The 15113-nt window shown below is 35.8% G+C and overlaps 1 protein-coding gene across 11 annotated transcripts in view; it reads right to left on the bottom strand.

Moving 5' to 3' along the window:
• Positions 1 to 1054: 1054 nt before the first annotated feature.
• The window catches only part of FAM49A (family with sequence similarity 49 member A), a 55256-nt gene continuing 41197 nt past the window's right edge, over positions 1055 to 15113 (bottom strand). For 8 of the 11 annotated variants that reach the window (XM_027690204.1, XM_027690199.1, XM_027690203.1 and 5 more), the window contains 9 exons: positions 11165 to 11286; positions 10148 to 10253; positions 9248 to 9384; positions 9086 to 9163; positions 8697 to 8813; positions 8527 to 8606; positions 6648 to 6774; positions 3962 to 4083; positions 1055 to 3226 (listed from right to left, as the gene is read on the bottom strand). In XM_027690204.1, the coding sequence (XP_027546005.1) occupies positions 3163 to 3226; positions 3962 to 4083; positions 6648 to 6774; positions 8527 to 8606; positions 8697 to 8813; positions 9086 to 9163; positions 9248 to 9384; positions 10148 to 10253; positions 11165 to 11286 (953 nt within the window). In that variant the 3' untranslated portion in view covers positions 1055 to 3162. Of the gene's footprint in view, positions 3227 to 3961; positions 4084 to 6647; positions 6775 to 8526; positions 8607 to 8696; positions 8814 to 9085; positions 9164 to 9247; positions 9385 to 10147; positions 10254 to 11164; positions 11287 to 15113 lie in introns of those variants that run through there. The other 3 variants (XM_027690205.1, XM_027690206.1, XM_027690208.1) reach the window with 2 other exon arrangements.

Raw genomic sequence — 15113 nt, 5'->3', positions numbered from 1 at the left:
ACCACAGATGAGATAAATAGGCAGTGAGGTATACTGAGAACTGGCTGAACTCCAGGCTCAAAGGGGATGTCATTAGCAGCACAAAATGCATCTTGAGGTCAGTCACTACTGGTGTACCCCAGTGGTTGATACTGGGATCAATACCATTTAACATCTTCGTTAGTGATGCAGAGGGCAGGGCAGAATGTACCTTCAGGAATTTTGCAGATGATACAAAACTGGGAGGAGTCGTTGATACACCAGATGGTTGTGTTGCCATGCAGAGGGACCTTGACAGACTGAGAATTGGACAGCTGGACGGCTTTCGTTCAGATATGGCACGAAAAAATGATGCAGAGTTTTCCCAAATCTACTTAGAAGTCATAAATTATGTTTCAAACACATTCATTCAAAGTGACAAACTTTAGTCTTTCAAATTCATACCACTCTAAAATAGTATTTTCTTCCACCACAAAACTAGCAAATTTGTAGGGCTCTTCTGACCCAAACAGTTCACAGTATTTCATGAACATTCCAAAGTACTATCACTACGAGGCTTAAATATTTATCATACAAAAAAAAAATGTATTCTTACATAATGATGAGACAAAATAATAAGAAACACCATCAAAATGGAGAACAAAAACTTTGACCATTAGTCTACACAGCTCTTCTTCCAAAAGCAATTCATTTGCACTTATCTTATGACTAAATGATTCATCCTCTGGTGACCTTATTGACTGTAAACACAAACCTGAGATGGCCACCACAGGCTAGGATGACTAATGTGAAGGTATAAAAGTCATAGAAGAGATTCATGCCCTCAGCAGTATCAACATTTTCCCCTTATCAAGATGACAGACAAGTGTCAAGAACTGTCAGAAAAAGACAGGAATTGTTTAAGTGATGTGAGGTTATACTATTGTGGCGTACAAGTGAAACATCTCCAATGGTTTTAAAATAAAATATAAACTGGATACATAAATGTGAGACTACTGTATCACTGATCCAAAACATTAAATGAGGTATTTCACAACCTGTTTTTGTTGTCTCTAAACACAGAGAGTCCCAATGCTTACTGTACCAAACTTTTTATTATTTCAAACAAACTTCTGTACAAAAACATCAAAGCAGGCATAGAAATTCTGTGACTTCAGCAAACAGCACATGACAACTCACGGAATGATTTAAGGTTTACACTTTTATTATACAAGTGACAAATAGCTTTTCTCTGGGCTACTTAAAGAGAAGACTTCATTGTTTGACAAATAATTGCAGGTAAGCATGTATTAACTTCAAAGCTCAACAAAATGACCTGTCATCCACCTAGATTCACCTAACTGGAAGTGACTATCAACAAAGCAGGATTTTCCCTAACATACATTTTTAAATGTCCTCCCATTAAAAACGGAGCTTGTAAACAGTGGATTTACTACTGGGAAGAAACAGTGTGAACATTGCTTCCAGAAAGAAAACCCCAAAAACTAATGTGAGTTCTAATTCTGTTCCTGACAATAACACAGTGATCAGCTGCTGCAACTGCAGGCGTGTGACACGAATGCTGGAGATGTGGTGCTATCCAGTATCACCACACTGATGTTGGCACCTGTGGGTTCTGATCAGGTCTGAGAAACCTCATAGTGGTTGTTCTGCTCAGAAATAAACTCTTAAGCCAATCTCTATTCCAGAGAACTTGTGATATTAATACTATTTAAGAACTGAGTTCAATTACACAATTTGTCACAGCGTAGCCAAGTTTCAGCAGACCAAATGCATCTTCAAAGTCTTAAGGTAATGTTTTTAGAAGTGATATGCATGAAAATTCCAGTGAAAGCATACAAACCCGGATATATGTACACAGGAATAAGCAAAGGCAAATCTGAATCTGTGCACAAGCACTGGAGTTTTCACACATATAATGCAAGCAAAGTACACAAAATCAAACACATTTTCAGAACATGACCTCTGCAAAAATATGTACAGCAACTGCAGACCACCCAGAAGACACATTTAACAGAGCATGAGCACTTTGCTGCTTTTGGCAAAGTATTTCTATTCCGTTTACTGGAAAATTTACTAGAAAGTAAGAACAAACAATGCATCAAGGAACTCAACTCCTTGAAGTATCAATCACATCTCAAAAACCAATGAAGAGCAGTCAGCTGACAAATATTTCTGTGTTGACTCTGAATCACCTTATGAATAACACTGTAAGGAACTTGATGGAGTTCCTAAGAACAGCTCAGCTCTTAAATTTTTATCATCCCTAGTTTGATGAGGCCAATTTGACACTAGGGAAATTTGCTGCTACAGAAGAGTGTACCAGTTTAGATCAGCAAAAAAATTACTCACCAGCTAGAGCTGCCAAAGAGTTAATGTTCATTGTGATATATTTACACTGACAAACTCTTTCCAGTTAAGTCAAGGCATTAGTATTTTCCCTTTTTTTTCTAAATCTAATAAAATTATACAGAATTTTCAAAATCTATCAGTGGTATTTAAACACATTTTCTGTTTATTTATATTGAATCCGAAAAAGGATATTAATTTCCTCAGTTGTTGAAAGGTACATTATACTTAATTAAAAAGGTAAAATTACCTCTTTGCAATACATTTTTGGATGACAGTCAGCACATAATTCTTAAAATTAGGTGGATCTCCACTTATTACAGGAAAGACAATGTGTTTTATGAGAGTGATGAACATTCAGGTATTCTCCTATTCATAGTAGTTTGACGAGATCCGAAAACTTACCAAAAAACTGTGCACATGTTCTTAAAACACATTCAATGAATTTTCCTTTCCCTCATATTAACTTTCTCCTTCTTTAAAGCTTCTTTTTTGTGGTACCTTTGACATATCAGTTTATTTGATTTCCATTTTGTCTTCACTACTACTTAATGCTCTGATAGAGAAGGTATTTAAGGATTAAACTGCACAGATAAACTGTCATAACTGAAGTATCTAAGTAAAAAAGTATTTTAAAGATCAGAAGATAAAGCCTAGCATAAAAACAGGATGCACTATATAAAGTCAGTCAGGTTATGAACAGATTCATATATTTTAGCAATGTGAAGAAAATGGTTATGTAAATACACACAAGTATTAACATCAAACTGTATTAAATTATGTAAACATACACATCTTCTGTGATCAATACAAACATCTACTTGTCTCAGGATACTACTGCAGCATAGCTCGAATTTGTTTTGAAGTAGATTCATCATTCAGGTGTTTTGTAGTGAACCTAGAAATTACAAGTTAAAACAATATTTTATAAAATGAATGGACATTAGGAAAGTCTGAAAACTTGAAGCCCCTTTTTGAAATCAGCACAGTTCAGTTTCACAAGGGAGGAACTTACATATTTCACTGGAATTTAACTGGTAATAATCTGATGCTCTTCATCTTCTAAATACTTTTTGCAATAAATTATTTCCTTCTAAAAGATGGAGAATTGTGGCTAAATCCTGTTTTCTACCCACCTACAACATTGTCATAATTTGGGTCAAAATTATCTCCCTTTTTTCCCCCCAGTTAAAAACCTCAAAAGAAGCAAAATCATGGAAAGACATAAGAAATATGGTAAATATTAAAAGCACTTAGGAATCCAGACTGACTTTTGGCATAATCTATTACTTAAAGCAGCTTTCTTAAATGTCCTGGGAACACTGAAGAGCTTCATTGTTTTTTTTTCCAAGTTTGAGAAACAGAAATCCTACACTTGGCTTCTAAAATCTTCTAGTTGCTGGGGCATTTTATATAACAAATCTTAGCTTAGATACACTGTTGACAATATTTATAATCCTTGCTTATCCAACTGAAATGAAACTGAGAGAAATGAATGTTACTTAAGAAAACCCCAGGTAATGAAGGCAAACCTGAAAGGACAGTCTTAATAAATCAAGTTTCTAAGGTGAAGAGCCTTAATTATAAAGAGATAACTTTTTAAGGCTGAATCACACAATTATTCCATACATACCTGAGAGCATTCAGAAGTCCTTCCACAGTGTCAGGTGGTTGTTCCTTTAAAACTTTTATGCATCCCTTCATCTGGGAATAGAAGCATGCCACTATTGAACAATAATATATGAACTGCACTAGCTGAAAACAAGGAAAAATTTCACCATAGACAGGCAGGGTTTTTTTCCTACTGAGTGTTAATGCTGCTTTATATGACACAATAAAAGCATTAAAACTTATTAACAATTATATCTAAGTTAAAAACCCAACTTTGGAGAAAACATCTACTTTAATAAGCATTTGTAGAGAGTAAATTAACTATCAAGTATATATATTTTCACTTGAACATGATTTCTTCAATTCAAAGTTAGAAAAAAAAATTAAGAACAGCTGATACAAGCTAAAAAAAAGATTTGGGGAGTTCCATCTCATTGTTGTTAGCAACTTTCAGAAGAGATGTTTTAACTTTTATTTTTATGTTTGCAGACAAGGAAGTAATTTTCAGTATTCAGTTTTTAGTTGTAAATTTAACTGGTGACATCTTATGATTGGTTTCATAACGAGGGGTTACAAATTTAATCTGAGATAAGAAGTCCCTGATGTCGATTTTAAACACCACACTGAATGAATATCTTTGTGGAGACTTCAAAAAACAGGCTGAAACTCTGTCCAAATTTACTAAAAGGGAAATGAAGCAGAGAAAGTAGAACTCATTTGACCCACTGTACAGACTCCCTATCCCAATAGAGAGAAACAAGAAATCTCTCTAACCTATTCAGAATATACTTTTATATGTAACTAATTATGCCCCAGAAGTACCTATTTCTTCCCACTGCTATGAAGACACCTAATATAGTTATCCAGAAATTAGTCTAGATGAATTCCATCTTATTCAAAATGACAGATAAAGGCATGGCTGAGTCAAGATCTGAATCTTCTAATTTTCCAAGTCACATTAGAGTGCTAAATCTATGCACCACTATTGTCTTTGCAGCTAAAGGGCACCTCTGCCTTATTAAGGAAGTGGTTGATGAAAAACTTAACTGAAGTCAGGGTCCATTTATTTGCCAACAAAAATTACTCAGAAAAGTAGTTCAGCCTCCTTGGCAGTGACCAGCCTAACAGACACTGATCACTGCTCAGTTGGCTCATTTCTACCTGGAAAGCATAACTAGCTTTGCAAATAGCAGATCAGATAAAATTCTCAGGGTAGCACCACATGTTTTGAAGTGACACCGCTACATTTCCCAAACTAGAGAAACTCAAGACTATATGCACATCACTCAGTAGAGGTGTACATGCCCTGTCAGATCAGACAAGACCAACTCAAAGGGGATGAAAATTCAAACAGTTCTTTTTCATTTTTGTTAGAATCAGAATCCCTAGAACAGTCAAAAAGAGAAGCTATTATGTTGCCTAAGCTAGGAACCTGTAATTAACAGCTTGAAATACAGCCTCCAGTCTTGAAACAGTAAGGAAAGGGTAATATACTCCACTGTCCCTGAAATTCTCTTGAAATGGCTCCCAAGAAGTGGGAGAAAAGAATTGTTTTTCACAGTAAAACAAACTCATCATATGAAATATTAGAAGATATTTTAATTAGAGAAGAATCACTAAACTAATTAGTTTTATTCAAGATTTGGGACCATGTAGTCATTAAAAAAAACCTGAGTCATACATCTCCTGCTTCCCATTTACCTCTACATAACTTTACTGTAACATTACAGGGCTTTAGGATAAATGTGAGAAACAAAGTACACACACTGTATATTTGGTCCTATCAAAATTTCACTTGTGTTATTTCTGTAGGCAAGAAACTGAACTGGCAGTCAGGAAATCTGCATTCAAGTCCCACGCTCTATCTGCTTCATGACCTTGAGCAGATCAATTCACCTCTCTGTGACACATCTTTCCCTCTGCACAGAGTCAAAGGGGAGATGCGGCAAAACACTGGTATCTGCAGATGCAAAATGCTAATGAAGACCCAGGGTCATGGAGGGCAATAATATATATTTTTTTTTCTTTTGAAGCAGGCTGTCTTGTAAAGGGAAAGACTTGGCATCTTTTTTCATGAATAACAGATTATTTCTGCTGGAAGACGTCATGCATAAGATTTAGGTTTGTAAAAACATATAGAAAAAAATAAGAGTGCTTTTTTTATGTATGCTTGCAATTTTTCAAATGGAAAAATAAGGTTGATTTCCCTGTGACTGGCCATGCTAATGCTAAAACTGAAGGGTCATTATCAGCATTACAACAGTAACATTTCAGTTCTGCTACTTCAGATCTCACACAAAGCAGAGACAATGTTGAATATCTACTTATTTACAAGAGAACTACTGCCAAAGAAGAGCATTTCAGGGTCAATAAAATACATGATTAAAAAAAAATTATGACCATGGACCATATTCCAGGGTAGGTGTAATAAAAATTATTTTAGTGTAACTATACACTTGGCAATAAAGCAGAACTAACAAAAAAAAATTATTATCTGTAGCTGGAAGAAAATGCAAAGAAAAAAAGTTGATCCTTATTTTACTTTCAAACAAGCTGATGTATTAAAGTACACAGGTGAAGACAAATTCTAAATTTTGCCATCCAAAAGGAATTAAAATTATTTGTATCAAGTCATAAGCTTGTGCTGAAAGAGACCTGCAGACTAGCATTCCCAAACCTACAGAGTATTAAAGAAAAGCATCTCTTACATCAATCTTTGATGTCTTTGAGAAAGCTCCCACAGGATGAACGTGATCATACAGAATAATAACTCCCACCATTACTCGCATGCAGAACATAAGGGTCTCTTCACTGGTGAATCTACTCCTATACTCTCTGGAAAACAGAACAAAAGAAATAAACAGTCTTGATTTTTACTAGACAATTTAAAAAAATTAGACAGTGAGTGCATGAAGTCTGAATCAAAAGTGTATTTTAAGGCTGAAGATGCACCTTAGTAAGATTTCAAAGATCTTTGACTATCATAAGCCCTTGTCAATTTAGAAGAATGGTTAGAAAGCAAATAGAGAGATATAAACCTCTGCTAATACTCATGCACAGTTGAGATCCTCACTTCACAAAATGTATGTGATGACGGCTTCAGAGAAAACTTCATGAAATATGATGGAGACTGTTTAATTTCAGAGACCCAACACACTGGAGTCCCAGTATGAAGTACCACTAGATAGGACTGGTCTGAATTAATTCCAGAGTTTTTCTCTGACTTTTCATAAGAGTATGGATGGCACTGTTAAGACAGGCCCTCTAGGCTGTAATCCCTGAAACCATTGTCAGGAAATGAAAAATGAACTGCAGCAGAGAAAAATAGAAACTGGGAAAAAAAGAAATTATCATATTTATTCTAACAAATATTATTTTGAGTAGATAATACATAGATTTGTTTAGTGTCATTAATTTCAACAGAAAATTCATTTCAATATAAATTAATTTATAAACATAAATAATATGTAGAAATATTGCAATATAAATATCAATTTATTTTCAATACAAAACTTGATTTTTTCACTTAAACGACATTAAAAATATTAAAATCTGTACTACAGTACCTCTCAGTTTCCAATTTGAACTTTTATTCTTACACAGCATCATAACATGAATAGATTTAAAGGCTACAGACATTTTGATGTGATAATGCTTGATTATCCCACAATTAGACTTAAATATCAGATAATCTTCTAGTAGATGACTCACAACTTTGTTTCTCTTCTTTGGTCAAAAAAAGAGCTGACACATAAGGCTACTTTTCAATTACTACTTCTATGATGTCCTGGGATTGTGAGATGAGTCCTGCCCCAACATACACTTCTCCAGAATTTTCATAAACAAACCTCAGAAATTCTGCCTTTTACATGGTGCCATGAGCAAATGATTCAAAGGCAGAAAACTCTACTTTGGCTCTATCTAGTATGTGTTTTCCACTAAAAAGACATCTAACCTAAAAAATACTCCGCTAAATGCACAGCAGAACAATAATAAACAACCCCCCTGGCTATTATCTACACCAGTAGATATGAACACAACTGTATAGCTGAATACATTCATATGAATGAAAAAATCATACAGCTGATTTTTTTCATACCTAGAATAAGATGGTTGCATCCAAAAAAATATCTACTTCAATGATCCTTGAAATAGTCCTTGTGTATCATTTGCTAAAGCTCTGCGTGGAAGAGCCAAAATCTTGCCTCTGTGTGCTAATAATTGAGCAGCACAGGCAAACAGGAGGCAGCAGTTGGCCTATGGGCCAGGCTAGACAAGACACAGACACTGAAGCCTATGAGTGCATGAGATTCCACTCATATTTTAACCTTTTGTTGAAATGCAGGCTGACCATGTAAGCTCCCTCGAACAAAACTCAATGCTGATTCATGAAAAACATCATAAGGTGGTTAAAATAGGAGGCAAGGCTTTCTAATACCAGGCTGTGCTTTGTGTACAAAACGTGGTAACACTTAAGGCAAAGATACAGTTTTTATTGGAAAAAAACTGAGGTGCCCCAGGTGGCAACTTAAAATACAATACAGGTTTCTCTCATAAAAAACTCCCAAGATTTAAGATAAAACTTACGGTGTTTCCAACATGACTTTACATACACTGGCCATAGTACTTAGACAATCCGTCGTATTTTCAATTGGTAACGTTTTGTTCTGGAAGGCAAAAAAAAAAGTCCATGTTCAGTAAACCATCATGCAAAATTAAAATCAAGGATGGTTAGACCTTTCTCCCCCATTACCTACTTCTGATACAAAATGTGTCGTTGCATTACTGAGTGTCTTCAGCATTGGTGTGGCTTCTGCATAAAACAGGGACATCCTGTTGGCCATTTCATTGTTCACTTCATTCTCAATGTCTAGCTGATGAAAACAGGAGAAAAAATAGTCAGCAAAGCTCTTTAAAATCTTGCCAGCAGCAAGAAAAAGATACAGTACATGTTCATGTCAGCAAGCAGATTGTTGCATGAGTAGTTCCACTCTAATCACTTCATCCGGACTGCTGATTAACTCTCAGTGTGAAGGAGAAAACACGACAGCTAGCGAATCAAAAGCAAAAACTTTACTACAAACGGCATAAATGCACCCTGGTAAATACCTCAGTGTGAGCAGCAGATCAGAGTTTATTTACTTACATGCATGTTGTTTATTCTGTTGCGACTTATTGTCCGCCTGTAATAACTGAAGTCATTCTGAATTGCTGGGTTTCTCATCTTTCAAGAAGACAAATAGGAAATAATCAGTTTTGGTTCAAAACACATGGCAAAAATCAAAATGTATTAAAAGATTTTATTAACCTTAAGTTCATCAAAACGAAGAGTAAAATGTAATATTTCTGCAAACTCTTTTGCTAGAGCCTGTTCCCGTTCCAGGTGCTGAGTTGGAGTGTAGGGCGGGCAGGTCAATGACTCCAGTAAGCTCTGCAGGGCTTTCTCTGAATATAAGATCAGAAGTACAAATTCTAGTCAGTCCACATTATGACAAAGTTTTAAGTGTATATCTAAATATATTGCTTTTGAAGGAAAGGAACCCTCTGAACATGTAGAGCCCTAACAGAAATGCTTTTTCTTACTATCCTAAAGTGAGAAACGTTAGTCAAAGACACCTGCCTCTTCAGGTTCTGCCATTTTCTCTCCATTTTGTATCACTGAGCTCTTTTCCCTTTATCTGGGATCCCTATCAAGAATTCTAGAGGAAGCATTTTTCTTGCATTCAACTCATATTCATTCAAGATATTCAACTCTTTCTCTTTCATCTTCCCCAATTAGCCATCAGCTCAGTATAGATTATTCTGGCATCTCTGTTACTAAAAGTGTACTCTTAGGCACTGATAGCAATATAAATCAGCTCTTGTGGCTATAATTACCAGCATCACTCAAAAAGTGAAAGACTTAGTTAGCAGAATGCTGTAGAATTCCCTCGCATTGGGAGCTCTCCCACTTCATACATATATTCTTGCAAACTTTTTCTCTTCCAAAATCCTAATTCAAAGAGCAATTATATAATTTTTTGTGTTTATAGGGATGACAAAGTTAAATTAAGATTAAAAATATGCCTTGACAAATGTAATGCAGTTAAATGTCTGCTGATATCAAACAGAAAGAATATTAATTCTTTAAAAGTCTGTGTAAAAAGAAAGTTTCTATTTTGCTATATATAAATAACCTATTAAACAAACATACTAAAACAGGGCTCACCTAATCTGAGTGAAAACTCATAAAAGCGCTTCAGCCTTACAACCAGAGGACAGACTGAATTCCATGCTTTTTCTTGCAACTGGATATCATTGGGATTTTGTATTGCCTGAAATGAAAATATTACTGTAAAGAACTGTGATAAACAAATAACAAGCAAAAGGCAGTCTGTAATTTTTCTACATTATTTTAAAAAGTATTCCAAAACGTAGAACAATTCTGAGAAATTATATTACATAGGAACAGAAAATTAATAAGTCAAAAAAAACCCCATGTTTTCCCCCTTCCCTGTCCCCCTGTAACATACCGATTTAAAATCATTCATTACAGTGCACCACTGACATAGGGAAACGTGCTCTAGTGTATCCTCTTGGGAACAAAACTATTGTAAAAGCACCAGGTAAAAAACCTTTTATATGACTACTGGTTACAGAAGTAGCCTTTTATACAAGGTTTTGATGATTTTGAGATCTTCAACATGTTGAAGTTCTTAAGTAATCAACAGCTCACAGTAACAGTAACTGCAAAGCTGATGCAGGAAAAGGTTTGGTCACCTAAGAAAATTGTAAGTTACAGTTCAAAACTGTACTTCAGGACCAGTTTCACAGAATAAAGTGGATGTAAGGTTAAAATTTACTGTGGTTCATTATTCCATTTACACAGAAGAGCAACTACTTTTGTCATGTGTTTCTAACATCCAAGTATTATTTATTCCATGTCCTCAACTTCTACTAGGAGATACATGAAACAGGGTATATGAAACGGTGTTTCTTAAAGTGAAAAATAATTACTAATTACTAACAGAAAACCTAAAAGAAGTTCCAACAGCCATCACTTAATGACTTCACATTAGGGATTTATATTGAATATTATGCATAATCTGTGATGTATTTTAAAAATACAATTTTAATGAGACTTTCATATAAATTCATTGAATGTGCTTGGATAGAGAACAGAAGCTAGGAACACATTGAGTTTTGCTTGATTTTGCTTCCAAAGAACTCTCATTAACAAACATACATCTCTAATTTCTTGTCCTGCTCCTTTGTAAGCCTGAAGGTCTGCAAGCATACTTTCCGAGTCCTGTAAAACTGCACTGATCTGATTCCATACCTCCCTTTCTCCATCTGTGGGCTGTGCATCTAAGAAACAGAAAAGCAAAATGCATAAAGTCAAAAGGAAGCTGAAATACAAATGGCAAGATTACTCAGTTCTACTTAACAATATATCCAGCTTGTCTATGAGTAACTGCATACTGATGTAGATTTTTTTAATATACAATTATACTGCACTGCCATTCTGCTAACATCCAAGTCTCTGCTTTTTATAGCATGGAAGGAAAAACAGTACAGTTTTTGTATGCTCTGGCTCATAATGCCTCTTCTCAAAATGCAGCATTTTAAAGAGTAGCAGTATCATAAAGCAATGTTATTAGAAAATAGGATAATGCATCAGTCCCTCTCTTTCATGAGCTCCACAGCTCAATTACAAAGAATTGTTCACTTTTCTTGCAGCTTGGGGATGAAATCAGGCCTTTCAGTGGACGGAGCAGTGGGATATTACTCCACTTTGACTTTGCTCCGAGCTTCCTTAACTAGGGTAATTTATTTCTCCTTTTGTAAAACACAGATACACTACTGTTAAAAGTACATTTTTTCTCAGTATGCCAGAGATCATTTCTGCCACTAAAATAAATCCAGATCTGCCAATAATCAGTTTTCAGGGTGGGAGTGACCTGTAGACCTTTATTGTTCAGAGAAATGACATTTGAAAGTAGATCAATTTTCCCATTCAAATCTAATCCTATGGGATTTACACAGCAATGTGACACCAAGGAGTGATGTTATGACCAGAACATAGGCATATTAGACAAGGCAGAGATCTTCTGTCTTCTTTTGCTTTAAAACATAAAGATGACAAGCACTGACCAAAGACTAGATGACCTATATATGGGATTGCAGTCAGTATGCGTAGGAAAAACGATATTGTCCCAGCAGATTTCTACAGGGACACAACTAATTTTTTTTACTTAGTTTTTACTTTGTAAAGATAGAATTTTAATTTTTAGGGAAGAAAACAATTACTTTGAAGGTGAATCTTAGAACTTAGTGACTATTTGTTTGAATTAAAAGGAATGAGATAACTTCAAAACTCATCAGTTAAGAAAAGCTACAGTACACATCTCTCCATTAGTAGACAAGAAGTATTAAAAACACTTTTTCTATTTAGTCTTATCACTCTTCTTAAGAAAACAGACACATTTTTATACCCATGTATCAGTACAGGATTCATTTACCCAGCCCCCATCAGAAGCAAATGAACTACCAGTTCACATTGGAGTGTATGGAAAGAGCAGTCACCCTCTCCATGATGTTTCAGGTTAGGATAATTTGTTTAGATGTTTCAAGTTATCTATGGACCTTGCATGAATGGGACACAAATGGCTGAGATTTACATGTCTGTAGCTCTGAAGCAAGGGACCCCTGGTGGTCTAGTGGTTAGGATCCGGCGCTCTCACCGCCGAGGCCCGGGTTCGATTCCCAGTCAGGGACACTCCCCCGGGCAGATGGAGCTCGTCAGCCCTGTGAGGCCATCCATCTAAGAGAAGGTCACTCTAAACAAACCTACGTCCTGAGAACCTCACTGCCATTGTCCAAGCTTGCTTGGCCCCAGCAGACGAACCTTAGGATTAAAGGGTCGGCTCAGTCAGCGCAAGCTGTGTCTCACCTAAAAAATCCATTGCGCAGGCTTGAAAGGTAAAAGACCCTTCCCAAAATCTTTGTTCGTGAAGACTGGCCATACTATACTAGCTCTGAAGCAACTAGTACTTAAAATCTTTCCTATATTCTTATGGCATCATGAGTCCCATGAGACTGGTCACATAAAACAACACTGGTTTTACTTTCCTTTTATTCTGGAAGTTTTCCTTAATCTTATTTAAAAAGTGAAAGCAAACATAAACTGGGCTTACTTAGCTGGGTTTTATAGCCAAAATACTTCATGTGACTAAAAAATTCCATTATCCTTCAGAAAGTGAGGGAAAGTAGCATTAAAGGGAAAAACCCCACAGGAAAATCCCATCTGGGACATGGATGTTGAACCAGTCTACCAGTCACATTAAGTTTACAGTGTTCCAGACTCGTTCTTCCCTCAAGCTGCAAGAAATCTCAGGTATACACTGGAAGGGGTCTGTCACCTTGTAATAAACAAGCAAAACAGAAAACTCTTCTGAATTTAATGAGGAAAGTGGTGATCTTGCTAAGCAGCTACCAAGCATACAAGAACAGAGTAGGGAAAGGTAAGAGTTGCACATAAATCAGTATCTATATTTTAATAGTTAAATAAAAGTTAATTGAAATAACATTTTCAGTGACTACTAACACCAAAGAGAACAAATAATTTGATAATGCAGTTCATGAATGTAAAATTTGCATGTGCAGGTCACCTGAAGCATGTTGTTAACCTTGTTGGTTAAAAAAGTACTTCTATGTTACTTTTCACAATTTGTTTGTTTAAAAAAAAAATAGTGCCTAAGAGGGATGTAAATGCTATAGATTGCTCAGCACTTTAGGACTTCAAATTGGCCTTTAGTTACACCCTTTATTGGAAATATTTTTCAAATTTATCTTTTGGAGTTGGGGAAGGAGGAATATTTGAAACCCATTGAGTTTTCTGTGGTATCACAGTACCTGGGGAAGTAGGAGCAAGAGGAAGGTAGGTGTGTGGGAGATGGGAAAGAAGGGGAAGGGAGAGGAATAGGGCTGCAAAGGCTACAGAGCAACATGCTTAGCTTGCATTTGCAGAAGCTGTTTATATTTATGCTGGAAATGTTTAGCTTAAAAATAAAGGTAGGGAGGATGATTCAGGCTTTTTAAAAAAAACATGCATCTTATTTATGAAATACATGTTATGCAAACAGATGTTCTGAAAAGACCATGGCCATGTTTCAAAAGGGATTTTACATGAAGATCCTGCCAAAAATGGTCAGCTAAATTAACTTGAATGGATCACTTTGAAAACAATTTTATCTTACTGTCAACAACAACAATAAAAACAGCAACAAGAACTAAAAGGAATAGAGACTTCTTCATGGCAGATTTTGGCTTTTAAATCTGGCTTTCTATTCCAACAATACCAAAGCCTGTTTCTCTGTTTTGAACTAAAAAATGCCAGTCCTGAATCACTGTATGGGATCACTGCCTGGCAGCGCTCACCACTTATCCTCATGCCACCACAGAACCAGTACACACTTAAGCAATCTGAGCCCATTTATAAATAAAACCACTGCCACTGACTAACTCATACTGGATGCAGGCCCTCTTAGTAATAAGCTACTATAATGACCAGACTTTGATTTCAAGTCTGAGTTTTTGGAGTACTCATGAGTAGCATTCAGAGCATGCTGTCTTTAATAAGACAAAATAGAAAACCTTTTCACCTCCCTTTGGCCAATTATTTCTAATGTGAACCCTAAACCCAACAATTACATGAATCCTAGTGGAGGCTTGAATCTTCCATATACAGATTCTATCAGCAAAATTTCAAAATTTTAGCTCTGGAGAGAAATGCAGTTCTATTGGCTCCATCAGAAATAATCAGGATATGATAATTCATCCCTTCCATGAACACATGCTCTCTTTCACCTTTACACATGGTCTGTACCATGTTTTGAATGGCACTTTGCACTTCATAAAAACAAGGAGGAAAGCTGGACCCAACACAATCCATTTGTGGATGCATTAAGCATTTCAGGTGAATGGTCAGGCATGAAAGTGGGATCTTCATTATTTTCTTAGAAAAATACCTGTCACTTGTTTCAGAAAATCCCTCCAGCAGTGCAAGGTATCTATCTCATCCTTCATCAAATGTGCATTAGAAACTGCTAGGGAGGTAAGACAGTAGTACCCATAGGACAAGATTAAATATAGAAAGGATATGAAGCCTTTATCAATACAAAATGAAGTATAAC

The sequence above is a fragment of the Neopelma chrysocephalum genome, unplaced genomic scaffold (assembly GCF_003984885.1).
Source record: "Neopelma chrysocephalum unplaced genomic scaffold, ASM398488v2 Primary Assembly neopelma1_80b, whole genome shotgun sequence".
Lineage (NCBI taxonomy): Eukaryota > Metazoa > Chordata > Aves > Passeriformes > Pipridae > Neopelma > Neopelma chrysocephalum.
The sequence above is the reverse complement of the archived record's forward strand: the minus strand, read 5'-3'. Positions and strand labels throughout refer to the sequence as shown.